This window comes from Daphnia pulicaria, chromosome 9 (genome assembly GCF_021234035.1).
Source record: "Daphnia pulicaria isolate SC F1-1A chromosome 9, SC_F0-13Bv2, whole genome shotgun sequence".
Classification (NCBI taxonomy): domain Eukaryota; kingdom Metazoa; phylum Arthropoda; class Branchiopoda; order Diplostraca; family Daphniidae; genus Daphnia; species Daphnia pulicaria.
Window position 1 is genome coordinate 607,148 of NC_060921.1, and position 27,636 is coordinate 634,783.

Sequence of the window (27,636 nt, forward strand, 5' to 3'; positions counted from 1 at the left end):
CGCATGTCAGAGAGTAGCATTTGCTGTGAAAATGTTTCGGTTTCAACTGGTTAGTTCCCATTCCGATGCATAAGTCTTTAGGTTTTTTAAATGTTATCTGTTTCCTGTAGCTAGTATACGCGGTCGCTGGTGATGCAAAATGATGCAGCACAATAGGTGAAGAAGCCTGTAACAACGACACTTATTAGACAACAAAACCTCAAAGGTGTATCGACGATGAAGCAAATAGCCAACGCCCTCAAAAGATTTGGTTCTTTTCCATCCTTGCCCAATTAGATAAAGTAAGAGAAATGAAAATTTGCATGCGGAGGCGTTATGCCACTTCCACCGAATACGCGCATCCCCTTTCTGACCTTTGCCATTCTTAGATGTAAGATGTTTCATTTCAATTTGTCTAATTCCAATTCTATTCTGCATCGATTTGTATTGATTTGTGGTTGCGTTATTGCCATTGGCATGGCCATTGCAGTAACTCCACGCTCTATTTCGTTTTAAAATGAAAAATGAATTTGACAAATTACCGCTGCGAGGTCGACCTTGGCATTTCCGGATTTGGGTAGGAAACCAAACTTGCCCTCAATTTCATTTCCGATGGCTATCATTAAGTGTCTGTCAGTTCTGAATGAATGTTACAAGTGAGACTCTGGTTGTTTTTTTATTACCTCGTCGTGGCAAACACGATTCGATATATCCGTATCACGTGATAGCCTTGAAAATCCATGCCCCATTGAATAACTCTGTTACAATCATTTTTGTTTTAACACCTGTTTGATATACGGGATTCTGACGTAAAATGTTTTCGATAACTTTTTTTAAATGAATTAGTCGTTGCTTCGGGCTCTTTTACGCATAACGCTAGTAGGCATATTACATCATTTGGATGGAGTCGGACCATTTCCTCACGGACCTATCCTTCAAATCCCATCATCAGGATATGTAATCAGCAGTCAACCGTAAAACGATTTCACAGCCTTGCAAGAAAAGGAAGGCCAATGTTGATAGGTAGGTTAATTATTTCCCTTGGTGAAAATCGTATAAATGTGCCACCGACATTGTAGAGTGCCAATATTCTCACTTCACCAGTTGAAGTAACTAGTATCAACTAAAGCAGCATGCATCTCTTAAGCTCTATCATGGTAAACTTAAATTAAATCTAATTGCACTAATTGTTTACAAATCCTTGATAAATAATTATTTGTAATTTTTCTTATTATTATGTAGTTTGTAGTTGGAGCAGTCGTGCTCTTGACTATTAATGGAACGGAATCCTTCGCCCTCGGTCGCAATGTTACCGCCTTCTTAGACGACGATTATCACGATACCAACAGCAACGAGACATCCGCAGACGACTATCACCTGGACAGTCTGGAGCTGAACGATAATCAGACTTCACTCGAAGACGTCCATCCGCACGATTCGTTGGAATTCAACAGCCGATTAGTCAAGCGGGATTTGGAATTTGCGCTGCTCGATCAGTCGACTAGTAACGGAAGTCTTGCCCTGGTATTAACTGACGACGGATTATCATTGGAAGGCGTAGCATTCGTCGAGCAGGAAGACCAAGCCAATCCTAATATTAGGGTCGACCATCTTCACCAGGATGACTTGCATCACCTGCGCATCGATTCCTTGGAAGTTGTGGACGATTTTGACAAGCGTCATGTCCCCGCTGGTGATGCTGGACTGCTAATCGTACAAGGTGCGGACGGAAGTGAGCACGTCTTTCTAACGGACGGTCATCATTTTGACGATTATTCTTTGGAAGTTGTCAGTAATCACGACGAACAAGTCTCACTGCTTTCGGCTTTGGATCAGCAGCCGCTCACTGGAGTGTTCACCCATCCATTGTCCGACGATTTGTATCTCGTCAAGGAGTACTTGGACGACTATTACTTGTGGGAAATGAAGGACGAATTGGCAAGAGCATACCTGTCGCAATCCGTCAATCTCAACGATCCAATCGTGTTCCACTTTACTGATGATAGACGACCCAAGAAACTAAGTGCAGTTCATTTTGCTCAATTTACACCTGTGCAATCAGTCTTGAACGATCGGATTCATGCCAACAGCCCTGCACTTTAATTCGTGTTACATTACGTTCGGACATGAGGGTTGTTTTCAAATGTAAAGTATTTTGAAGGATTCCGACACGTCGTATTATTATATTATAGCATCACTTTTCTAATAACACTTGTTTCCAACAATTGTATTGAATTGCATAATTTGTTTTTGTTACATGGCATCAGATATCATGCCAGATATAATCAAATAAAAACAACAAAAGAAAATCTTTGAGATAATTTCACCTTGTTGTAAAAAATCGACCTTTTTTACCCATCCCAGGTCATATCAATTTTCAACGTTTTAGCTTTTTAATGCTGTGACCAACATCATCTGAATTAATTTTTTTTAACAATGGCAGACAATTTTTCTCTGTGGGTCTTTATCGGGTAAAGTATACCTGGTGCAGTAAACTCAAACATTCAGTGTCAGACTCACCTACTGGATTTGAACTGGTAGACATTATTTGGTCTGAACTAACAAGAATTCTCCATCAATTCGAACATCTAGTAGCTTGCAGTTGGGGCCAAGGCGAAACAGACGAGGGGGGGGGGTATAACCACTGTCCTGCTCGTCGTTTTACGGACTCCAATATATAGGCACTCTTTGCTGTTATTAATAAGAGTGGTTCCGATTACGGATTCCAGTATTTGAAATTGGAGGAGTTCGCGGGCTAAGCAATAGGCAGTATCTTCATCCTTTGCCGTCTGGAGCGCTGTTGCATCAAACGATAGAGACATAGCGTGGCGTTTTCTAAGCTTTAGCAGCTTTAGGGTGTGAAGATCTGAACACTGTGAACTCTCATTCTCATTTCCGTAGTCAAAACATAATATTATAGAAACAAACTTCTTTGGTCGGGCTTGTGATTGTTTTTCGAATCCAAGTTTTGTCAATTTTCCTAACCTTTGACAGAAGCAAAAATGATTAGTCCTACACGATGCCAACCTATGAAAAATTTCCCTCTTCGAGTTCGAAACGTACTGAAAGATTTCAGGGATCAAAGCTTTGGTGAGAAGACTAACAGTAAAACTGCTCAGGTATTTTAACATGCTTTTAGCCTTTTAGTGCGATCTTAGTCTTACCTTGTTGACATATATAATGTATCTATAGGTTCTCTTTCTTGGAACTGGGGAGGACATGAGGAAAACTCTTCTGGCAACAACAGCTGAGCATGTCAACAATTTTCACTTCCATCTTAATGACAATTGTCCATCAATTCTGGCTCGCAACATCATGATCTTGAAAATTCTGTCAGCTCAAGATTTTGATCCCAATAAGGAAGAAGATTTCAGTTTTCTGTGGGATGTTTGGTATAATACCGAGTGGCCAGAGATCACTAGAAAACTATTTCTCATTGTTTTAAATGATCTGTTGGATGACAAGTTATCAGAAAAGTTACTGTTCCTGATCCAAACCATTACAAATGTCTGAAGAAAATCTGGAAAGTTTGGTACACTATTTCTTCAAGAAACCAATCAGAATCTGAAATGCTGTTGTGTAAAAGCAAGATGATGAGGTAACTCAATTTCAATTACATTCTTTAACTTAAACCTAAATTGAAAACATTCACACTCTAGATCTGAACTTTTTGTAACATCACACGAAACCACCATTGTCCCCCCTCGCAATTCAGATGAAAAAATAACCCATGCCAAAGCTTATTCAAGAGCAGTAAACGAGATCACCATCAAGCATTTAATGATGAAAAGTATTTTTCCACTTTAGAAGATGCCTTGGAAGTTGGAATATTGTTTCACGAACGCAAACAAGTTTGACGTCATCGACTGTTCTAGCGCTGATCGTATCGGACTTGCTAATATCCTCAACGCTGCAAGTGGAAGATTGTCGAATAGCCGTTTTGTTTACTGTAAGTACAGAGTGGGACAAATTGTCTCCTACTGTAGAGCTGTACATCGAGCATGTTCTTTGCTGCCCTTTGAGGATGATCCCCACAATTTATGGATTACAACTGAATGAGCACGTGGAACTTGGATCTCGGTTTCCACCCAGTTTTTATTTTACCGCCGTGACAAACCTTTCCTGGCAGAAAGCAATTCATTTTCAGAACATTGTTATGTCTCCTTCCTCCCCTTTGACGGATTTTTTGAACAAGCTGGCCCAGAAATGTTTTGTTAACGAGCGCTTTCCCAAGCCCAGTCAGGTTTTAAGTTACCAAATGGCAATGATAGAGAGGCATCATTATTCTCCGTTAACATTTCACTACATCGTCAGTTCCATGACACAACGCCTTGGAGGAGATCACTGGATTAAAGATGCTCACCTATTGGATACTCCTGCCCTTTTCAACATCACAAGACGTACAATGGAGGCATGGGAAAAGGGCCTGGAAATTTTGAAGATAACAGCAGAAATTCCCATCAACTCTACTAACGAAGATGCATTTAAGGTTTTTCAGCAATTGGGTTTACCTACTTTTCGCTTGGTTCTCATGCCTTGTAGTGTGACAGCTAGCCATTTTATTCACGGAATCGTTCTCAAGTGTTCAAGCATAACTTGTTCCGGTTCGACTGAATCTTACGTCATCGACAATTTCTCACTAGAGATAAAAGAAAAAAGCAAGAAAATTGTCGCTACCTTCTTAATTGCGTCTGCTCACAACCTTCCTGAAGCGCACTGTGTATACGTGATTGACAGTATGCATCATTGCCCTCTGCTCAACTTTAGTTCTCTGAAATCCATGCACACTGAAAAGTGTCATCTTCCTCACCCGTTTTCTCGTCCAACACCTTCCCCTGTTGTTGTTCCCTGTCCTGGGGCATCGGTCATGAAAGTCAACAGCTGTATCGAGTCCGAGGATGAATTCAAACTGAAGATAATCTTCGATTGTAACGAAATTGTTTCAGGTAAATTTTTTTGTGTTTTTTTTTTGAAAAGTTAGCTTCGTAGTTAAATTCTTTATCGTTCGATTTCAGGTCTAACACTTTCCACTGACCAAGTACTACCGTGTAAGTCTGCCCATCAAGTTACTATATATCTAAACACGCCTTCCAAATGGAATTCTTTGACTTCGTCATTTCCTTATCCTATTCTTGTCGACGAAATCAGCGCTATTCTTCATAGTACTGACCGTTTTATTGAATTGGTATTGAAGAAAGGATGGTGGGAGCCGTGCGGAGCCGTGGCCGGTTGAGTTCCAATCGAACGAAGAATGGAAATGGAATGTTGATTCTTTGAAACCTTGGGAAAATCATGCGAGTCGTTCCATTTCGAAATTCGACTGCACCGCGCTGGATTTCCATCTTAAATTGCAATTTAACTTGGATTTTAAATTGAATGACCCAGGAAATAAATCATCAGTCATGGAACCTTCCCACTGGAATTTGAGGGCTGAGCAATTGAACGAGAAAAAAGCTTTGCAAACTCTCCGGAGGAGGTTCAAGTCGCTTCTTCTTGACCCAACTACAGAGGATCTCGAATATTTTTTTATTCAAACAACTGGATCGTCAACTACGGATTGGTGCATCATGGTTTTAATCCACAAGCCCCTTCTCACATCTCCTCTGGGCAGTCCGATTCGATTGTTGACTGTGATTGACAAACAGATGGCTAATATCCTTAAGAAACAAGGGAAATTAAACGAGAAGACATATACGAAGGAATACAATAGAGCTATCGAGTGTGCTACTGGAGAAACGGGCAAAATGATTTCTGTTGAACCCTACGAATTGCTGCTATGGAACTTCATCTTGAGACTCAACTCGACTAAAATCGTGCCTAGTTCAGAGCAAACAAGTCACCTTCCTTCGGGGATGAACAGCTCTTGGTTGTTTGCTACCTTCATGTCTCCGCTTTAAGTCGATGCTCCTGTCAATCCAAAAGGCTCCACCAATGCGTTGTACTCTACAAATAATTCGACAATCGCCGGCGGAACTTTTGGCGGAGCTTGCAAGAAAGTCACCCCAATTCCGAAGCGATGCAGTCACTGCCATTCCATCGTTTACTGCTGCAGTGTCGAATGTCAGCGCAGTAATTGGCCGCAACACAAACTATATACTGCTGTGTAATCGCAGTAGTAAAACCAAACCGTTCTTGTTCAATGTCTCATTATTTATTTTGCGGTAAATTTAATTTTTCGTACCACAATCTTATTGGAATGTTGATAAGCAAGTGTTTGATTGTCGACGACTGTTTTTTCATGGAAATTGGTATAAATTGTTGAATTCAGAATAAAATCTTCATTCAGAAAAAGAATCTTGTGGTTTCAGTACTGAAGTTTGATATATCCGAACTCAATCACGCGGCAACAGCAACAGAATAGCTAACTCTATTTTTTCCATGAGTAAAAATACAGTCTGCTGGAGTTAAAAAAATAAAAACATCGAAAACTAAGTGAATAAATACAGTAAATCAGATATTTTCCTTTAAGTTGATTTTTAAAAATGGTTTATAGTGTTCATTTTTTTAAAGAAGAGGGGCCTGAATTAGCCCAGAGAGAATCACGCGGGAATTTGCTGTCGGATAAAGAGGAGGTTCCTTCAAGAGAGGCATGCAGCGCCACCACAGCATCGAATCGCTCGTCTGCTTTGTTTTGAGTTTGTTTTGTTCATGGCTTTGTTTGGTTTCACAACCAGCATTCCTTCTCGTCATGTCAATAAAGTTTGGTTGTTACGTAATGGTGATCCTATTTATTTACTTTTTATTCGATTTTCTCTTACTTTTTGAAGCTTTACTTTCTTGGTGACAATCCTGCATGAAGCACTGGCATCATCTAGCGGTGGTTTCTAACAATTCATACGATTGTCCAGTTTGCCGCTAGAGGGTGTTAATAGTTTATAAAAATGGCGAAATGTGTGAAGAGTTTTGTCATCTTCTGTTTTCAAATTTTCATGTTTTACTGCACAAAATCAACCAATTATTTACATGTAAGCTTATTGTGATTATTCTAACTACATAGTATCACTCACTGTGTACTTGACCAATTGACTCATTGTGTACTATACTTGGAATTCTAGAAAATGTACCTGCCATCTAGTCAACAGATTAAATTTGGACCCCATTTTAAAAACAAATTGCTCAACACCTCTGTAACTCACACCCTCAGCTTCATATGCATCATCCTCTCACATCTTAGTCAAAACTTCGAGCTGTTTTGCCCAATAGTTGTGGCATTGGATGTGTGGTTACAGGTAGGCATAACTTTCCGATTTTACTACCTCATCAATTCATCATCCATCAATGCACGTGCAACAAAATAATCTTAAAATTCATGCCCATTTGTTTAAAAGGTTCATTCTTTCCTGAAAGATGCTTCACCTTTGAACACTTTTGGTGGGGTGTCATGAAATTGTATTGCTGCCATTCCCTGCAGCTCCCACTTCATAGCTACAAGAAATGACTTATAGGAAGCCTACAACAGATTGAGGTAAAGGTGTGCTTTATCTATGTTCTCGCTTTATCATGTAATAAACTTTGCATTCCATCTTGCTCAGGGGTATTTATGAGCCTCACTGGGTCACTGCAATGTTAAAACCTTTTTCTGTTCTTTGTTTGAGGAATTCATAGGTGGTGTGGTATGCCATTGGATTTCGCGAGTCAGCCGCCGATGTCAATCTACAACGCAGTTTATTTATTGAAATTGTGTGGTCCTGGCACAGAGATAGATCCTTGATGCTGGCCTTTGTCCTTGACAGAAGAGTGACTTCTACCAACTTTCTGCTCCATCCTTATCTTCTCTTCCCACACACATCTAGCTTCTCTGCATATTATGCTGCTAAACAATTTGTCCTACTTCACTGACGAGTTAGACCACTCGCTTCCGTCCGCAGCGACAGACCTACTGTCACTCACCACGGAATTATGCCCAGGTACCCGATAATTGACTTATTTAAACTCGGTGTCTGTGTAATAATTTCAAAATCAGGCCGTTCTTGCGCTCTAACGAAGTGCTACTTTGACGTTTTTTTTTTCTAACGCTAGATGGCTTTTCGATCATTTTCAGCTGTCAAAACAGTCAGTTTCAGTTACTTTGCACATTTCTTTAAATATTTATCGGCAGTTATTGGGTGGAAATTTTTTAGTGAAAACTGACGATAAATATACCACCATCAAAGCTCACTTGTTAAATTTTCGACATTTGCTTTTTTTTTTCTACTTCCGGTTTTCTCATTTCAGTCAGTAGTTCTGTTAATATTCATTCGACGAATCAAAAAACCACATATTCGTGATCCTCGTAAAATTTGTGGTAAAGTTCATGTTTTTATTTGTACGTACGCGTACTTCCGGTTTCGAGAATTTTCCTGAACTGTTCAGGAAAATTCTCGATTTTGGCCAAATTTTCGATTTCGTTTAAATCACACGTAATCGACCCCAAATTTCATGGAGATCACAAATACCTGGTTTAATTTTATGACAGCTCAATGGTTAAGGCACTGCGGCTTACTTCCGGTTTACTTCCGGAAAATTTTAAGAAAACTAGCAAGTGAACTTTGTTCTAAGTAAAGTTCTTAATACTGAAAACCAGATTTTAAGCCAATGCATAGTGCATTGCTAAAATTTTGAGCAAAAAAACCTGATCAGTGTTCCTATTGTGAATATTTTCGTTCATAGTAATCTTAGTTGATTTATTATCTACGTAATTTAGATGTCTCCCATCATGCGACCAGAGACACGATCGCTGTGGGTCCCACTACAAGAACTTCATGGCAGATTACCGAGTCTTTCAACGCGGATCATCATTTATTGTTGGTATATATGTCTTTGCTAGTTAACCCGTTGGCTGCCACGCCTTTGTTCTCCACTAGCTCCTTAGCACGGGCCGCGCTGTTCGTTCTCGTGGTTTTCATGCCGCGGGGTCGGACAGTCGCACCAGCCCCAGATTTGCCGAAAGGCCCTGTTAGGCAATGCACCATAGGGACTTCCCCCTTGTCGATGCGGTGATGGATTCTAGAGGTTGTGCATTCCATCTTCTCCTGTCACCGTGTCAGCCCGGACTTGTCAGCAATGGCAAGTCCCACCTTGGCCATGGATCCTTCAGACGTGGCGCGTAGATAGTAGAGAACAACCTACGGGTTGTATGGCGTGGCAGCCAACGGGTTAACTTAAGTGTATGTGTGTGTATATGTTTACGTTTTTATGTCATGTTATGTTTGTAAAAAGTGGGGGTATTGTGGGTGGAGGTGGGACAATATAAGCAATTCCTTACCAAATTAATCTTCATGTTATTTATTTTTTTTTATTTCACTAACTAAGGAAACCCAGCGTGAAACCAAACACTATTACATGATCAACAATTTCAATACCATGATATCAGTTTGCAATACTATCTATGAAGAAAAACATACTAAAAATAGGTTAGAGTCTATAAACATAAAACATCTGCAACAGCAACAACAAATCCCAAATGGACACACACATTCTACCCATACACAACGAGTGACTCGAACTGGTATTATTTCAACCACACCATGACAATTCTCTAGATAATTAGATTTTACCACATTCAAACAAACACAAAAACACTGTTTAAATTGGCAAGTCCTGACTGAACATCCTCATCTTAGGATGTGCATCTGTTGTCAGCAATCTAGGGCCAACAATTCAGGATAATAACACCAGCACCACAGACTGGACAGAAGCAGCTCACCACACCAGCACAATGGACTGCATGCAGCAGATCATCTAAGTCTATTAACAATAATAAAATTAATGGGAGATAAAACCACAGACTAAGAAATGGATGTCAAACATAAACCACAGGTCCAAAGTGACCTTTCTCAAAATTGAACACTAAAGCATCTACTATTTGGTCATCAATTAATAAATCTATAGCCTTCTAGATGGAAAATTTAAAAACATAATTACTTCTTCTTCAACACTGGGCATTTTCGAGTTATCGACATTCTCTCCTCACATCACCTGGTAAAATTTGACAGCTGAAAATGATCAAAGGCTAATTGAAAGCCATCTAGCGTTAGAAAAAGAAAACGCACAATTAATATTTATGATGAATCGCAGCACATGATGATTTAGGAATTATTACGCAGACGAGATACGAGTTTAAAGCAAGTGGATCATCACTAAATAATCTACAAAAATAAGTTAATTGTCGGGTACCAAGGCATAATCCTGTGGTGAGTGACTAAAGGTGTGTCACAGCGGGCGGAAGTGACGTCACTGAAGTGATCCAACAGTGAAACAAGACAATGTGTAGCACTGTAGCAGCATTAAATGAAACAGTAAGGCTGGGTGAGCGTGGGTCGCGAAGGATGGAGCAGGATGGAGCAGAACGTCGGTGGAAGTCACTCTTCTGTCATGGACAAATTCCAGCGGACGTTCAAGGATCTCCGTGCCAGGTCCACACCAAATACCCAAGAGAAAACTCTGACGGGCTGTCCGCGGTAGGCAGCTTCAAGCTGAAAGACCACGTTTTCCCTCTTAACGGCGTCAAAAAGCATCTTCATGGCAAGAGCTCGATCCTGTTCAACTTTCTCTGCCGCGATTCTAGCCTTAGCTTCAGCAATGTCTATATCTCGTCCAGCGTTCATTTCGGCGTCGGATTTCTATAAGAAATATGTGAAATATCAGTTGTGGGGCTAGACAGAGAACTTTTTTTTCACTTACAGCAACTTCAGCGTCAAGAAATTTGGCTGTGGCAGGCACAAGTTTCTTCACACGGTAGACAATCATGATGGCAATGGACAGACCATGTAGAATTCACGTTCAATGATGTAGATTGTCTTGCTGCACAAATAGGTAGCTAAACCCAGTCTGAAAGTGTAGGGACCTGATTTGTTTCCTACCTTGCGTGAAATAAATGTTGACATTGTGACAGGTGGTGGAGTCAAAGCGACACTGTTAACTCGTGGAGTGGAACTTGGCAATCGACTCGAAATAGATTGCCGTGCTGAGCCCGGCTGCCCGTCGTTTAATCTTCGCGATGGATATCCAACGGTGCAGTAGTTGAACTCGACCATAATCGCCTCCCACCAGGTAAATTCACTAAATTACATTTAGGGAAATGAGATAATAGTTAGATTCTTCCAGCCTTAAACAGTTCTTTTCTTTTCAATTGTAGGAGCCGAAAAGATATTGAATATAACCAACCGTTTTCAGGATATCGGTTTCACTTTCATTGCGTCCGTCGTCAGTCGCATCCGGTGGACGGCAGATCCAAAAGAAGCTTCGGGGGTTGAGGTACGAACGATGCCATCCAGTTGGCAAGCAACACCACCTTGCTTGTCTGCTGGTGCGTAGTCCCGACTCCGACCGGACTCTCTTAGTCCGGTCGTTTACACTCACGACTTGATTGCATGGTCCTAGAAAATTATGTGCGAAATTACCTTTGAAACGACTAAAGGAAAGGTTTTTTTTTTTACCTTAAAAATGCTTCGGTGATCTCCTTGAGAATTATTTTCACCCAGTTGTTGCAGGGAGATTTGTCGGCTCAACATGTCCTGCTGGCGGGCGACAACGTTGTGAGCATCGTCGTAAACAGCCGAGAATATGGATAGCATACTATTTTCGCAGCCTTGCTTATTTTGGCTGAACTTTTCAAAGTAACAAAAATTGATTAGTTTTCCTGTTTTGTTTTTGTTTTGTTTTTGCTTTGTTTCTTTCTGGTCTAATTTTGTTTGCCCATATTTTCATTCCGTCAATCCCAAAGGTTTCTTTCGACTTGAATTATTCATGTCAACTGGTAGTCGGGACAAGTTCTTTGTCGGTCACTTAATAGCATGATATTTCCATGAAATGCTCTATAGATTATGGAAAAAGTCAATAAATCAAAGACGCAGTAACCAGGCGAAGAGAGGGAACCGCGGCAGCATGTTCAAAATATGTGATCTGAATATAGTCATTTCAAAATTGTAAAAATATAAGCAAGCAACTACCGAAAAATGAAATGACGACATCAGCATAACAATAAGGTTGGCGTCTATTTAGAAAGCAATCTCAACATTTTTCGTGGTGAACCCGTCTCGTTTTACCGCCGCAAAGAATTTTATTATTTAGCTGTTACACCTGTCGCAAAAATGAGCTGTAAGGAAAAAAAAAATTAAATTAAAATAAAAAAAAAAAGTTGCTCATTTTTCAAAAAGAATTTCATTTTTTTGTGGCACGTGCCGCCTTGAGTCGACTGGAGAAGCGAACTAGTGGCTCGTGTAGGAACTATTTGTCACGTATTACCCAGACATTCCTGCATAATTTGACATTGATAGAAAAGTGGAGACTCATGCCCTGATCAGCTTACAAACGAAGAGGAAAATTTGCTCTTGTTCATTTTCTATTTAGAGAACGATCTACAGGGTTTAAAATTGGCAATCGATATAGCGTTCGACTGCCCATATATTGCTGTCGCTTTGCCCATGACTTCTGCCGAAAATCGTGGATTTACGTGGAAAAGCTCGCCGTTATAGCCACCAACGAAAATAAACAGTCCTTAATATTGCTGCTGTCGCTTCTTGCGGTGGCTTGGCAATCTGGTTTTTTTGTGTGGTCAAAACGACCTCTTAAAGGAGGAAAACATAAACAAGAATCAGAGTTCGATTTTAGGGACTGCACCCGTGGGTTTCGAGGGTTGCCAAAATTTGGAAGGATACTAATTAAACACCCGCATCGATACATTTTGACGTTAGCCTTATTTCTGCAACTATGACAGCACTTGCCAAATGTTGCAGTTCAACCCATTGTCAACGAGTCTTCGACTAGAAACAGTTGTGCTCCATCACTAATAGACGAACCCGGATTTTTTTTTCTTTTTTTTTTTTAATCATCGCTGTGAAAGTATTGCGTCAATAGGATAACAAGTTTGGCGACGTGTTACTGTAGGCCTCAATAATATTCATAATTCTATAACAAAAGATCCGGATGATGGAAAAAGGTAAAAACACCCTTATAGACAGTTTAAAAAATCAAATTGCATAAACCCCGTCGGACTTTCAAATCAATTTGGAGCTCTAAAACTTGTTGGAGATGCGTCATTTATAGTGAATTCACCGAAAACTTCGAAAAGGAAGTTGATGAACCTATGCGGCGGAAGCATTGTGGATCTCCACGACGATTGCGGATTCAACTACAAATATTTCCCGATTGACAGCGTCTTGAGGTTTAACCTGGTGGAGGATCTCGTTCTCTGGAGACAAGGATACAGTTCACACTTGGTAAATATCCAGAAGCTTCCCACCCATTTGAGAACAATACGACTCTCGATAATCTCTAAATATAGGAAGAGAGCTTAACGAAAGTGTTGAAGCCGGAGGATATGATTCATATCGACACCATGATCACCAGCATTTTATTTTGCTTGTTTTCCAAGAGTTTCGTGATTCTGGAACACTTTCGCAATTTCGAAGAAACGTTTGAAAAATCCGCCATCATTTCGACGATTTTAAGTACGATACCAATTAGCTAAGCTTTCTATTTGATTGCTGAAATTATAATTTGGCACTTAACAGGAACGGTAACGAGAAAACACGGCCCCTATTTGGACGTCATTTCGTGTACATCGCTCATGAAAAACTGGTTTTACCCTAAAAACAGTTACATGTGAAACTGTTCATATTGTAGAGAAACGATTATTCTATCTCTTTCAACTAAACAGGAATGTTAAATATAACTTATGGAGATTAAATTTAAAAAAAAAATTCGATTTTAATACATTAAATATAACACGGTCGACATCTTGCGTCGTCTTGCATGACAACGAACATGTAACATAGGCTACTGAAAAGTGGCCGTTCTGATTGCTCGTAAAGTCGAGGGAAACGGAACACCACTGAAACGATCCGTCTTGCAAAATAAACATTCGATAAAATCAATGGAATAAAACGTCAATCATCGTCATGTTGGATGGATTAAAAAAGCAACAGTTATTGTTATAAAAGCTATTAGTTTGACGAATTGGGACGCTGTCTATCCATGACATGTTCGGTCGCATGTATAAAACAAAAAAATGCAAGACAAATGATTCCAGTTTAATCATATTTTCGAAAAAAAAAAAATAATGTCTAGTTCTTTGTCTTAGTACCAAGAAATCCTTTGCCAACAACAAATGTTGATCTTGTCTGAAGACGAGCCGCGTAAATACTTGACTTGATTGAAACAAATGGATTTTGAGATGCAAATATGCAATGGAAGCAGGGGGGGGGACAAAGTAAAAAGGTTACGAATAATTTCGGAATCCGTCAAGCAAATCCTTAACATCATTTTCTCATCGCTTTAGTGGTTGCAACATTTTTACCAAACCATTAGTCATCAGCCACCGACGAAACGAAGGTTCTGGGTGTTAAATTCGCCCAACGATGGCAATGCTCTATGTGTATAACTAGTCAACATTAACGTTGTTCAAATAAACCTGTTTTGGTTACGCAGAATTGTACGAGGAAGCATGTTTTTCGAAACATGATTCGCCCTCGATTCAAGTCAATTGAGCGCCTCATTTGAATCGAATTCGGTGTAACCATTCACGAGGATTTAAACTGTTAAATACTAATTCAAATCAGAAAAAAACAAACAAGAGCTTGTTGAGAGTTTTAAAATGGTATGTCAATGAGTGGATTAGGTTACATACGCGCACTATTTATTACGCCACAAATCATAACTGCTGATTTCATTGATCATTATAGCAAAGCCTGGGGCAAAGGGACTTTTATTTTAACATTTAAAGGGGACGCAGTGCCTTCGTTTAAATTTCAGTATCGCGGTTAAGTATAAGAATAGTTGATCCCTTGCGTGAAAAAGGAGCGGAAGCTTGTTATTCAATATTTCGGCTCACTCAACAGTAATGAACTGTTTAATAGCAAAAATGTGATTCTTGTTCTCCCCCACCCCCGAAACAAAAATAATGATGCCCTAATACGTAATTAGTCATCATCATTAATTGACTATTAGCTTTCTAACACTGTGACTAATTTGAGGGGAGCGGGGCCGGGACCATTACTTATTTTAAGGAAGTGAGCTCGCAGCGGAAGTGATACTGGCACACTCTTTCTGCTGCGTTATTTCCAATTTTACCAACCCTGTGGTCGTTGACATTATCGAGGAAATGTAATCACGAACCGCGATCACTCGATACGGGCCCACAAAGGCTCTGTTCACCGAAAATAATGGAACCTGCAAGGCGGGGCATTTGTTTCTCACAAGTCAAACACATCAACTCAAAACTTTGATCCTAATTTTGGAACTGTATCGCATTCCACTGTTGTTTTCTCGAGTGTGAATGTTACGAAAAATAGAAAAACAACTTTGGCAGTCAGGCAACTGAAAATGAATCTCCTATCACTATCAGACGTGGTACTGATATCTGTCTTACTGGGAAACTGTTGCCAGCCACTACTAGGTAATAATAAAATGTTTTCCTACCTTGCGTAATAAATGCTGACATTCTCAGGTGGTGGAGTCAAAGTGACACTGTTGAATCGTCGAGTCAAACCTGGCAATAAACTGGAACTAAATTGTCGTGTTGATCCGGGAGAGAAGGCAGGGCTGCCCGTTGTTTTACCTCGGCGATGGATATCCAACGGTGCAGTAGTTGAACTCGACCATAATCGCCTCCCACCAGGTAAATCCACTAAATTGCGTTAATAGGAATGAGATAATAGTTTCTAAACAGTTCTTTTCTTTTCAATTGTAGGAGCCGAAAAGACTTTAACCATAACCAACCGTTTTCAGGATATCGGTTTCACTTTCATTGCGTCCGTCGTCAGTCGCATCCGGTGGACGGCAGTCCCCAAAAAAGCTTCGGGCATCTATCAGTGTCGAGATTCGAACGATGTCAGCCAGTCAACAAGCAACGCCACCTTGATCGTAGCCAGTAAACAATTAAAATGCTGCCGTTGTTTGCTTTTTCTATTTGAACTTACTTTGTATATGTTTTCCAGATTCGAGCCAACATGACGATGGGCGATTTCATGGACGGATTCAGGATCAGGAAAAGAAAATTCACATTTTCCAGAGCGGATCGACTTTCAATTTGACGTGCCTTACTAGTGTCGGTCAAGTTGAATGGCTGGGACCTCAATCAGTGGAGGATGATGAGTACTATTACCGAGAAAAGGTGAAATATTAGTATTTCGTTACCAAAACTATGTCTTATATTTGGAATGTTGTAATAACAGGAGATCCCTCTGAGATTTCGATGGTCTAAAAAAACAAAATTCAAGGGGTCTATTTCTATCCTGATTGTTCAGAACGCCAGTTATTTGGATACGGGCTATTACACCTGCTACAATAATAATAACTTTAATGTCATCGACCGTCAATTTGTTTACGTCGAAGGTAAGATAATTACTTGAATGTTAAAACAAGTTTAGTTGCAAATGAATTTTTTTTTTCTACACATGATACAGATCCCCAACATCTGATTCTTCCACCGGTCATGCAGCCGGTGGGTCAACATCGAAACTTACGAGTTATTGGCTATTATTCGGAATCCGATGTCCAGGTTGGCTGTGGTCCGACTCATCCATCCGTCCGGGTTATCCTAAAAAAATTAGACAACGAAATCAAAGTGAGTGTAAAATAAATACCGATGAATAAAATGTGAAAACAAAAACAAAACAATTAAAAATCGATAGGCAATTGCATCCTCAGAACAACCAGATGGTCTAAACAACGACTGGAGTTTCAATCCATTTGAAGGATTCAAAATCAACATGGTCTATTCTTGGGAAATGATGCATTGATGGGTCAATACCAGTGCGAGGCCACACGGTCTAATTCGAGCAAGACGAGGGTCCCTACTAAATTCAAAATGGAAATTCATGGTACGCACCCAAATATCTGGCGATTTCCATTAAGAATTCTTATTACTCGTTTTCCACACACAGGATTGCAAGTACAGAGCAATTTCGATCCTTTCACTCCGATCGTCGAAGGAGATCAAATCACTTTGACGTGTCGCAGTAAAAACAAAGACGTGATGGACCTAGCCTGGCGATGGCTGCCCACTGTTCCACTGCCTTACCAAACTATCACATTCATGGAAATCAACACTACTCGTCTCCCAGCAGGCCTGAATTCCTAGTCTTTTACTTATTTAGTTATTTTGGTCTCAATTACAACGAAATATTTCAATTGACAGACGGGAAAGGTTATTTGTTGCCGTTCGAGAACGAAACCAGAGACCAGGATTACCCACCACCTTTGGGAACGTTCCAGGTGCACCGATTGAAATGGACCAACTGCCCAGTGGAAGCTAATGGCATATACCAGTGCTACGACGCTAATAATTTAAATATTCCCATCAGCAACATCACAGTCAATGTCGCTGGTATAATCGAATTTATGAGAATGTCAATGAGTGAATTTAATCAACAGTCTTTCTAATTCTAGGTTCAAAGGCTCCAGTAATAATCGATTCAGAAGATGAAGAAATTGACGTTTATCCAGGAAACGAATGTGTGTTACCTTCTCAATCTGATGAACAGAGAAAAAAACCGGCCGAAGAAATCCTGGACGACGGACGGTTTTTTTCGAAGAATCCCCCCCCCCCCCCCAGAGCGGATTTGCGGCTCCGATCGCCCGTGCGTTTTCCATCGTCACGCTCCTTTCAAACCCCCCTCCCAAAGCATCCCTTGCCCAACGTCAGGAGGCATCCGCCCATATAGAAATCTACTACAGCGGACCTCCATAGCAGGGAGGGAACGTTCTAATGCGACTGGGGAACAAAGACATTTTCTTGTGCGGGTGGAGATGAACCGAGTGACGTCTACACGTGTCGAGACCTTTAGCGCACTATTGGCAATTGCATTTCCATCATCCGGGTCCGTCTATTTATTTCTCCGTTCGTTTTCCCTCTATGGCGCTACATGTAGACTCGACAGGAATATTATACAGTAACACACTTTGAGCCTTTGTATCGGGTCCATTGGGACCGCCGGTCCTACTACACGCATCCAACCAAACTTTTTTACGGGTTATTCTTTTATTTATTAAAAAGAAAAAAGAATGAAAATGATTTCCTATATTATTGGGGGGGGGGGGGGGGGGGGGCCTTATTCTTCCATCTCTGCGATGCCATTAAGAGAGAGACGGAAATAGACATCGATGGCCCACGACTCACGAAGAGACTGGAACGTGCTGCGGAAACACTCAAGCAGGGGAGACGGTTGTTATTCCTCCAATCGAAAGAGAACGCGACAATCCCACCGGATAGAATAAGAAAAATAGTATCTTCTCCATTCCGCCGGAAGAAAAAGAAGAAGAAAAGAGAAAATTACAACCACGTCAAGTCGAGTCGCTTTCGGTCTAGACACTCGCCACTTATTTTCTTATAGTTAAGGTTTGCGCTTCAACCAAAAAATAACGTCAAAATAGATTCACTTGTAAAAAAAAAAAAAGAAAAAAAAAATTGGCCAACAACAACAACATTCCGGCCATTTCTCATGAATAATGTTTGGACAAGAATTCTTTCCCCCCCCCTGTTATTTTTTGGCCTGTCATTTTGTCACATAGGCCTGAATATATCAGATATACTTTTATAGTGGCCTGATATTCTTATAGAGGTTGGAAGAAGGGAGGATCGATAATTCAAATCATATTGGCGTCCGCTATAAAGAGAAACTTGTGGACCGTAAGAGGAGGCCGTACAACATCTCACCGCCAACGAGCGAAAAAGAGGGGGGAGGATGCCGGACATATAATCTGATAAGAGCATCAAGTGCTGCTGATGGAAAAATACAACTTTTTGATTATACAGAAGCTTTTAACGGTGCGTCGCTTTTTTTTATTGTTAGACGCGTAGTGGCCAGTCGAAATGTCAAGTCACACGAGGAGCCGGAACTCGACACACACACAAAGAGTGGGCGGAGCCACACGGAAAGGTGGTTCCGTTATACAAGGGTGGCGTCTAGCACAAACTACTTTAGCAAAAACTATTCTCAAGTCTTTGGACACCCAAGATCGACTGTTTAGACACATTTTTTGGTCCGTTCCATCTTGTTGCCGGGGTGATCACAAGATATTCTTTTTCTCTTCTGTCAATGACAGCAATCAATGGGCAAGCTACTAAGCGAGTCCTGAATAGACCTGCACACCGAATTTCCGGTTGACAGTTCGTCGCCATGGCAACCGACGCCAATTAAACTGCAGACTGACGGAGAGAGGTTTTACCTTAGGATTTGTATGCTAATAAATCTAAAACAGGAAGAGAAAACCAATTCGGGAGGGAGGTCGACTTGTATACCTCCTGACAGCTGAGGCGGGTGCGATCAACGCTCCGTCCATCCGTTGTCCGCTCGGAGATGGGGCCGCCCGGATGTTGTTGTTGTTGTTGTCGATCCTGCGACAAGAATTGCCTCTGCTTGTGACTGGTGCTACTGCTGCTCCGCTTCTGGGCCGCGTGTGAACCGGTGAACATCATATTGATGCCAACTCAAAATCCTCGTCCTCAGCGGGAGCCCTGGGACGATTTTTAGGGGAGGGGGGCGGACGGGGTTAGGGAGGGGGGAAGCCACAAACACTTTTGTCGTTGTATCTCAAAATTTAAATCGCCCGCGTCCTATGAATTTTTTTCTTTGGCACAGAGGGGGAGATATGGGGGTGTGTGTGGGCCGTCTCTGATTGGAGCGGCGTAGAGGGAAGCGCAGGAGGAGGTTGTACACTGATTACACTGAATCCATTTTGAGGTGGGTATAACGGTCGGGCCACTTGGCTACTTCTTTTTCGTCGCCGTCGTCGTCGTCCTCGTCTTCGTCTGTCGCTTCCTGTGTCATCCAGCTGTCGTTGGGCGCAAAGCAGGGCCGGCTGTGACACGGATGGACAGAACAAACCAAATTGCCGGACGGAGGAGGCCCAACGGGACAGTAAAGCGGACGTCGTTTCACTTTTCAACAAGTTTGAAATTGCCGCCCCAAAAAATGTTTTAGCGGTGGCGCTGCCAACGCCCCTTTCAACCCAATAGGAAAAAAAGGAGAAAAACAAAAGACACGCAACACGCGCCGCACACACTTTACACCAACACACCTACACACAAACAAACACACAAACACTCAACACGGTGATTTCAGTTTGTTGAATTTCCCACCCAGTTAATCCAATTTTTTTGATTAAAATCAGCTGATTTGTCGATGGATAAAATCGGCAGGAGATGATCACAAATTAAAAACCGGGCGCATCAATTGTCGAACCGCAAAAATGGATTGAAAAATTGCAATCACGGCCTGAGGACGGCCACGGATCGTGGGTCATTATACTTCACTCTCTCTTTCTCTCTTCTTCTTTTCTTTCCTCTTTTCAAAACAATTTTCCAGCGGGGTTGTGTGTGGAAGGAGGTGGATGAAAAGCAACGAGGAGAAGGTCACACAGGAATGAAGGAGGAGTTTTGCCCGTCTCCTCTCCTTCTCTCTCTCTGTGTGTGTGTGTATACATGTATATACGCAGACTATATAGGATATGTGGTGGATTCCAACCATCCAACGGTGGGTGGCTGGAAAGGAGTAAAACAGATTCTTTTCCACCTCCGAACGAAAAAGAAGAAAATATAACCCAAATGGATAAGGCGAGAATACATATACTACGACTCTATGTGTGTAGGAAGAAGGTGGTGGTGGTGGTGGTGGTGGTGGTGGTGGTGGTGGTGGTGGTGGTGGTGGTGGTGGTGGTGGTGGTGGTGGTGGGTCGGTTCACGTTCGGAGGAGAGGAGACTCGAAATAGAATAGGGGCGAGATACACAAGAGCGAAAAAGCCCAGCAGCCGGTCTATGTAAGAGAGCGAGAGAGAGAGAGGTACCGGTGCGAGCATCGCCGACGACGAGCGGGACCTGCCACTTTTCTTTTCTCTTTTTAAACTTTTTGTGAACTATTTCCCCCCCTTTGGTTCGCCTCATTGGCGGACTCTGGGCCGAGTGTGCCAAACCCCGACTGTTCGCCTCGTATGCGCGCACTCAGTCAGTCACAGCTCATACAAAACGCACAAACAATCGCAATCTCCGAATCTTCTCTCTCTCTCTCTCTTATCCGAGCGTGACAAAATCGGTTGCTGCTGACATTTGCCTTTTTCCTTTTTTCTTTTTCTTTTTCTTTTTGTCCAGGGGCCAGCCTCCTCCGCCACAAAGACAGAGGCAGAGGTTTGACTCTATAATAATCCTATCATGATGAGCATTTTAAAAATCCCGCTTTTCGGATGTGTGTGTGCGCTTGACGACTGTTGCGGGTCGCTAACTGTCTAAACTGTGAAACGCGATGCAGGAAATGCGAGGGATATACAAGAGCAGAGCGCAGCAGCAGCAGCAGCAGCCCCGCAGCTATAAGAGGAAGCGAGCACAAACCCTTTGGCTTTTTCAGATGGAATCTAAACAGACACACGCACACACACAAGAAACTAAACAGAGGGCGCCCCCCGTGATGTAACATTTCTCAACCGCAGTCGCAATTCTAATCCCGCGTCATCTTCTTCAGAGTACACACACACACACACACACATGTGAGGGTGGTGGAGAGACCCCGCAGGTGTTGACGGAGTCGGAGGACACGGACGCCTTGCCGTTTTTTCGTCAATTCCTTGGCGGATGAATGGAGGCGGCGGCAGCAGCCGGATGAGGTTGATGGTTCCCGCCATTCTTGAACGGCGGTGGTGCGGGGCAATCGTTAAGGGATGAATGGCGAGATATACTATAGGATATTCGAAGAGTCGAAAAACCGTTAACGACTTGAGGCTTTCTCTCTCTTTGCAAGTGTTTGGCCACTCGTCGCTATTGGCTCGCGGCAATGGGCGCAGTCGGTCAGGTATTTCGACCAGTCTATTCTTGGTCCGACAAAAACCGCCAGCGCGTTTTTCGGAGAGGGGGGGTCTGGAGCCAGCACCTTCCGGTCGCCACGAGCAACGCCCCAACCAAAGGAGAACTAACCAAACGACAACGTCAACAAATTTCACCAAGTGGACACACAAATTCCTTCCTCTCCACCGTCGCGGAAACGCCAAAAAAACAAAGAAACAAACGAAAACAAAAATAACAGCGCACGTCAACGAGTGTTGTGCATGCACTCTGCCACACTTTTACACACGAGTGAGTGATGCCCCCCCACGCAATATTATTAAGAAATTTTCAAGAGAACCAAAGTTGCAAAACGTACATTCCCCGGTCTTCATTCATCGACTAGACTCTCAAAAAATGAAGAAACTTGCGAGTAAGACTTTAGTTTTCTCCATTTCAAGTCGCCAGATTAATACTTTATAAATTCGGTGAAGATCTGTAATGAGATCTGTAATTGTGATGTAAATTATCGACGGCGACTACACAATACAAAGTCGAGTGCAGAATGATTCATGTTTGCCAGCGCGACGGGAGGAGGGCTGATGTCTAGCGTGACAAAGCCGGTTAGAATAATCTTATAGCGCGATGGCTGACACGAGCTCACTCTTGATATCAATCCAATGCGACGCTCTTCTTCTCATTTAAAATCAGGAGGATTCCAAGTCCCTTGTTCTCCGCTCACAAAAGACAAAAGAAGCCAAAACCCCCTTTATGCTCCTTATATCTTGATCTCATGGGGTTGTCCGTTCGTTTTCAACATAACGAGAAGCGATCGAGTAACTAGTAAGATAGTACTACATCCGACGCATCACGGAATATATTACGACGAAAGATTCAGACTGCCAATTAATTCATTCCAGCCAAAAGGAGAGAGAAAAGAAAAGAAAACTCGCAAAATAAATAAAACAGCAGATGCAAAGTCGAATGTAAAACGGCCATAAATGTGACGAGTTTTTTTTTCTCTCCCTCACCGGATGGTGGTAAGAGATGAAAAAGAACAGATGTCTCTAGAGATGATGATGTGAGTCATGTGTCACAGACGGACTTGCATAGCAAGGTCCTTAAGCCCACCCCCCTTTCCAACCAACCAGCCGGGGTTCGCTTGGAAATTCAGTGCACGCCAAAAGAAAAGACCGGAGAAGAAGATCGTGCAACAAACGATCCCGCGTCCGGGTTAGACATACCGCCCGTAAAGAGAAGGTTTCCCTCCTCTCTTTGTGTCACTGCGTGTCGCTATATGCTTTCTCCCGCAATCTTCTTTAAGTACCAGAAAAAAAAAAAATAGGCAAGGATGTGCTAAAGCTGCTGGATTACACGTCAAGAGCGGCCAGGAGATCCCGGAGGGGCTCGAAGAGGAGCTCCCGAAAAAAATAAAAAATGGAGAAAGCGAGAAATGGAGGGAACGAGCCCAAGGGGAAAAAAAAAAGAATGGAAAACAAAGTTCATCCAATTCTATTCGGATGAAGAAGAAAAATATAAAAATGTTTTTTTCTTCTTCCTCCAGACATGAAGCTGACGGATGGTAGAAGCAAAACTATGGGACCGTATATACCTACTTTATGTATATAATACGCATAAGCCGCAATGTGCGCACATATAAAAGGCCTAGAGATGTAGTATACCAACCGGCAGCGGGGGTAGACATAGGAGAGGAGAGAGAGAACTGATAAGATGAGATAGGCCGGAAGGCAATACGCGATCCGCTTTCATTCCGTCCATTTTTCGGCATTTGCATTGAGGTTTCCCATCAAATCATCTGGCATTGATAACCGTAAAAAAAAAATACCCAGCACACAATCGGCTATACATTCCAAATATAATGCAAAGAAGGGTATTATTATTTTTGGGTTGGTTGTCAGGTCTATATTATGAAACATTGTCCTCCCCGTCTTATAGACAGAGTTGTTGGCTTTGAATATATAAAAGCCTCTCTTCTGTAATGGAAGGAGGGGGGGGGGGAAACCCGGAGCATAATAGTAACTCTTCTTCTTCAAATAAATAGGCGAGTCTGAAAAGAGGGACGATTGCGAGCGCTCAACAACCGAGAGGAGATGAAGAAGCTGCAAAAGAATGGTAGATGGAAATTGTCAAGATTTTTTTCTTTTTGGCGGTCCGCTCCCAATCGCCAGCAGATGGCACGACAAGTGGGAGAGTGGAGTGGATCCAGCTGTCGCAAACAGGCCCAATGGTTTCAAAAACAACTTTTCCTACCCTCTTTTCAACTGGTTCTCGTGACATAGCTGACATCTATTTCGCACTATTGTTTGGGCGGGTTTTCCACAGGTTTAAAACTCCCCCCTTTTTGTTCAAATAAATAGAAAGTCCCGCGCTTTTTTTAGGGGCAGTTTTATGAACGGGAATATTTCTTACTTTCGGCTACACGAGACGTTAATCTTCTTTAACATTCGCCCCAGTTTCCAATTTCCGAATGAATGGCAAGACAGGCGGAAACGGGCGATAAATTGCGGGGGAAACGGGCGGAGAGAAAAGAACGACGGCCGTCGTCGACAAACATCAGCGGCATGCCTCATACTACTAACGCCGCTTTTTCGAATGTAATCTAGTCATAGATTCAGACTCACCCAGATGCTGTCTCCCGCAGATTGTTTGCACTGGTCGGCCAGGACTTGGGGTCCTACCAGTAAATCAGCGTGAGCGGTTCCCCTCTTCTCGGCCGGTCTCGTGCAGCGGTTCAATAGGAGAACGTGAACTATTCAAAAAAAGCGAATAATCGATTGTTCATTTTTCAATCACCGATAATTAATTTCGGGCAATCTTACCGAGAACTCCGCGGCTGAGTGGCACGTGAATGCAGGAATTCCATTCCACCACCCGAGGTTGGTGCTTCAGCATCAACTGGACTCCTTTGCCGGCTGTCCGGGGGCAGATCAAAAAGAAAAAAAAAATAAATTGACCCAATTAGTAATTCATTCGACGGTAGCCGTACAGTAGTCCGAGAGAAATACAGGGCTTGCTCGGTTGATGTCATCATTACTAAAAAGTCGAATAGCCTTAAAAGCTAGTTACTAGTACATCCGTACATCGGCTGTTGTACAATCGCCGCCGATACGGGCGCGTGCCTTGAATGCGGATGCATCCCCCCGACGGGGCGCAATAGGAAATGAGGGCACGCAGCCATTGGGCCAAGGCAAAAACAACCTAGTAACCTACTTAGACACCAGTTTAGAGAGCCACTGCTTGTGTGGGTCATGGTCAGCCGAATGTCAATCAAAGATATATAGCGTACACACATACTGCATCCCCATGTGTTATCAGCCATGCTGCACCGGGGGCCCGGCCCGGCTCTCGGCCAATGTCAGCTGGACTTTATCGATTAATTCCGATTATTTTGCGCACTTGACGGCCCATCTAGGTCCCGCAAAAAAAAAAGGAAAAAGGAAAAATGGTCCACGTATTTAAGTAGACGTATATGTACATAGAGAGAGAGAGAGAGTGCAAATGTAAGATTGTATATCCCTGACGTACACACCAAGCGAGCCTGTACAATCGCTGGCTGATGGATAGTTTGAATACAAGTCCAACACTGTCAAAGAACCCGAAATGAAACCCACACACACACAGACGGGGAGAGAGAGAGGGACGATGGTTATCGAATTCTTTGTTGAATATCTCGACGACCATTTCCTTATCAGAGCCGTCGACAATGGGCAGGAGAATTTAGATTCATTTGTTGACGAATCGATTCTTCTTCTTCTTCTCAAAAAAAAATAAAAATTGTGCTCACATTTTTACGGAGATTTCAAATCCAGTTGATTGTTCAAAGAAAAGGAGGGACGAGCTGCTCGATAGATGCGTTCGAGTTTCGACATCTGCGATGTAATAAAGACGCCACTATCAGACGAAACGTGTCGATAACACACACGATGTCCAAGTGAGCAGAACTGTTGATAGATAAGATAGATAGACATATTCCTAAACAATTCCCCTTCTTGATTACAAAAAGAGAAGCGGATTACAGAGACCTCAAATGTCCAACCAATTTGAAACGCCAAGAAGCACCAACGATAACGAGTCAATTCAAAAAAAAAATTCAAAAAATGGAAAAATTCAAATGAAGACGAGCCACATCAAAAGAAACATCCTATTCCGTGCGTATAATAACCGGGTCGCCATTGGAACTACGCACATGGGGGAGGAGAGGTTTTGAATGTATGTGGAGGCCCCTACATACACCCATCGGCCGATCTAATCGATTCTAGCGCCAGTCAAGTGCATTTTTTGGGCCAGGCTGAATAAAGTCGACCTAATCAACGAGCGCTGCTGCCTCTCGTCTAAATGTGAACTAGACGTCCAAATCCAGCAGGCCCGTCCATGTGACGGGAACAAGTTTTTGCGCCAGGTGACAAAGAAGCCTCTCTCCGAGTGCCTTCCACGTCTTTTGTCGGAGTAGAAGATGTGCCGCTACTGCCGCACGCGTATCAAAACGGCAAGCTAATAGGGTCTCGCACCAACGAGCTCTCCTTTCGCCCGGCCATACGGCCACGGAAAGTGACGGAAAACAGACAGACGCCAACGGAAAAAGAACGCGGACTTTTCAATTATTTGTGGGATCAAGTTGAGTTCCAAATCTTTTTAGACTTACTAGGATAAGACGATCGGACATGACAGTCTAACAAAACATAATGATTTATCACAGCAATCTGAATTACTGGTTCACGATACAATCGCGACATTTCAGTAAAATTCAGTAGTCGATTTTACCTTGCCTTGGGTTTACGACTATTTCGCTTTTCTCATTCCCGTCCCTGATGAAACGGCCAACATCAACGCCGTCGTCAAACCGTTTCAATGGCCGGTTGGCACCATTTAATGGGATAATAATCCTGTAAAAGAAATGAAAAACAAAATTCGTAAACAATATTATTCAATCGACAGGTTTGGCTGGGACTGGGGGTATCGATAATTTGCGTCATCGCAGTTCTAAATTTAATCTTTAGCGCTACTTGGAATATCGATGCGGATTCGAAATGAATTTTAAAAACAGACGCAAAGAACAGCCAGAAAAATTTAGCAAACGATAATCAACTCCGTTTCAAGAAATGGCAAATTGGAAAGCAATATCTCTACGTTTATGACAATTTGCTTTCACAAGGTTCAGAACCCCCGACAATTCCTTTGCGTCACACCTTTTACAGGTATTTCGTTTTTAATTAGGTGGACTCTGCCAATTGAAACGACTACCTTACCGACTAGTCGCTGGAGTGTGGACCCTGGCCGCTTTCATCTTCGTCCAGTCCTACACGTCGACTCTCTTCACACGACAATCAATCAGCCGCTAATCAATTCCATCTACGACGTTTTAGAAAGTAAAGACATCAATTTAATCATTAGAGAAACGGGATTTATAAACACACTACTAACGGCAAGTGAAAAACGCCAATGAATCCAAACCACATAATGAAATAAATTTGAAATTTGACATGAAACAGATCAACAATATAACGGGACTATTTGGAACATTGAAAAAACGCATCGATTCCTTTCCGAATTCCCGATGCCTATCGTCGAACGAATGTATCAGTCCTATACAAGCTGGACCAAGAAACGTTTACCTTGACGTAAGATAGCTGTTTCTTTTATTTTTACAAGAATTCTTAAGTATTTCATCCTTTTCAATTGATTTAATGAATGGGCAAATGTTTACCTAAAGGATGTGATCAGAACTGATTTTTAAGATTTTAAAAAGACGCGGGCAAGTGCAATTTACAATTGGCAAAAAAAGGATTCATCGCCGTCATGTCGTCACTTGTTCTACCCAAAAACAGTCCCTACACCCAAGCAATAAGCCAAGGGTAAGCCAGTTAAGTCCAAAATGTTGTTTGCATTTGAAAATTTATTTCACTTGT

At 42.1% G+C, this 27,636-nt stretch overlaps 6 protein-coding genes, 2 long non-coding RNA genes and 1 pseudogene across 8 annotated transcripts in view; 7 read left to right on the forward strand and 2 right to left on the reverse strand.

Moving 5' to 3' along the window:
- LOC124312826 (exportin-1-like) overlaps positions 1-27,636 on the reverse strand; it is a 639,300-nt gene that overhangs the window by 337,077 nt on the left and 274,587 nt on the right. The window lies entirely within an intron of this gene.
- LOC124313673 lies at positions 15-3,768 on the forward strand. The gene is made up of 4 exons (XR_006910976.1): positions 15-25; positions 75-81; positions 3,541-3,577; positions 3,639-3,768. It is a non-coding gene; the product is annotated as an uncharacterized LOC124313673 (long non-coding RNA).
- Positions 1,034-2,302, forward strand: LOC124313254. Its single transcript, XM_046778082.1, has 2 exons — positions 1,034-1,136; positions 1,222-2,302. The coding sequence occupies exons 1-2, from the start codon at positions 1,113-1,115 to the stop codon at positions 2,080-2,082; spliced, it is 885 nt and encodes a 294-aa protein (XP_046634038.1). The 5' UTR covers positions 1,034-1,112; the 3' UTR covers positions 2,083-2,302.
- Positions 3,778-6,256, forward strand: LOC124313175. Its single transcript, XM_046777955.1, has 2 exons — positions 3,778-4,925; positions 4,995-6,256. Exons 1-2 carry the CDS (start codon positions 4,004-4,006, stop codon positions 5,210-5,212), a joined length of 1,140 nt encoding a protein of 379 aa, XP_046633911.1. The 5' UTR covers positions 3,778-4,003; the 3' UTR covers positions 5,213-6,256.
- LOC124313614 lies at positions 6,852-8,811 on the forward strand. Its single transcript, XR_006910884.1, has 5 exons — positions 6,852-6,944; positions 7,035-7,208; positions 7,308-7,444; positions 7,585-7,886; positions 8,663-8,811. It is a non-coding gene; the product is annotated as an uncharacterized LOC124313614 (long non-coding RNA).
- LOC124313726 lies at positions 9,252-10,844 on the reverse strand (annotated as a pseudogene).
- On the forward strand, positions 12,757-13,567 carry LOC124313727. The gene is made up of 3 exons (XM_046778538.1): positions 12,757-13,178; positions 13,244-13,409; positions 13,473-13,567. Exons 1-3 carry the CDS (start codon positions 13,038-13,040, stop codon positions 13,565-13,567), a joined length of 402 nt encoding a protein of 133 aa, XP_046634494.1. The 5' UTR covers positions 12,757-13,037.
- LOC124313728 lies at positions 15,107-16,700 on the forward strand. Its single transcript, XM_046778539.1, has 7 exons — positions 15,107-15,355; positions 15,407-15,577; positions 15,650-15,829; positions 15,897-16,072; positions 16,134-16,293; positions 16,365-16,525; positions 16,593-16,700. Exons 1-7 carry the CDS (start codon positions 15,283-15,285, stop codon positions 16,698-16,700), a joined length of 1,029 nt encoding a protein of 342 aa, XP_046634495.1. The 5' UTR covers positions 15,107-15,282.
- On the forward strand, positions 16,751-27,347 carry LOC124313729. Its single transcript, XM_046778541.1, has 5 exons — positions 16,751-16,781; positions 16,845-17,287; positions 17,350-17,482; positions 26,945-27,096; positions 27,220-27,347. Exons 2-5 carry the CDS (start codon positions 16,954-16,956, stop codon positions 27,345-27,347), a joined length of 747 nt encoding a protein of 248 aa, XP_046634497.1. The 5' UTR covers positions 16,751-16,781; positions 16,845-16,953.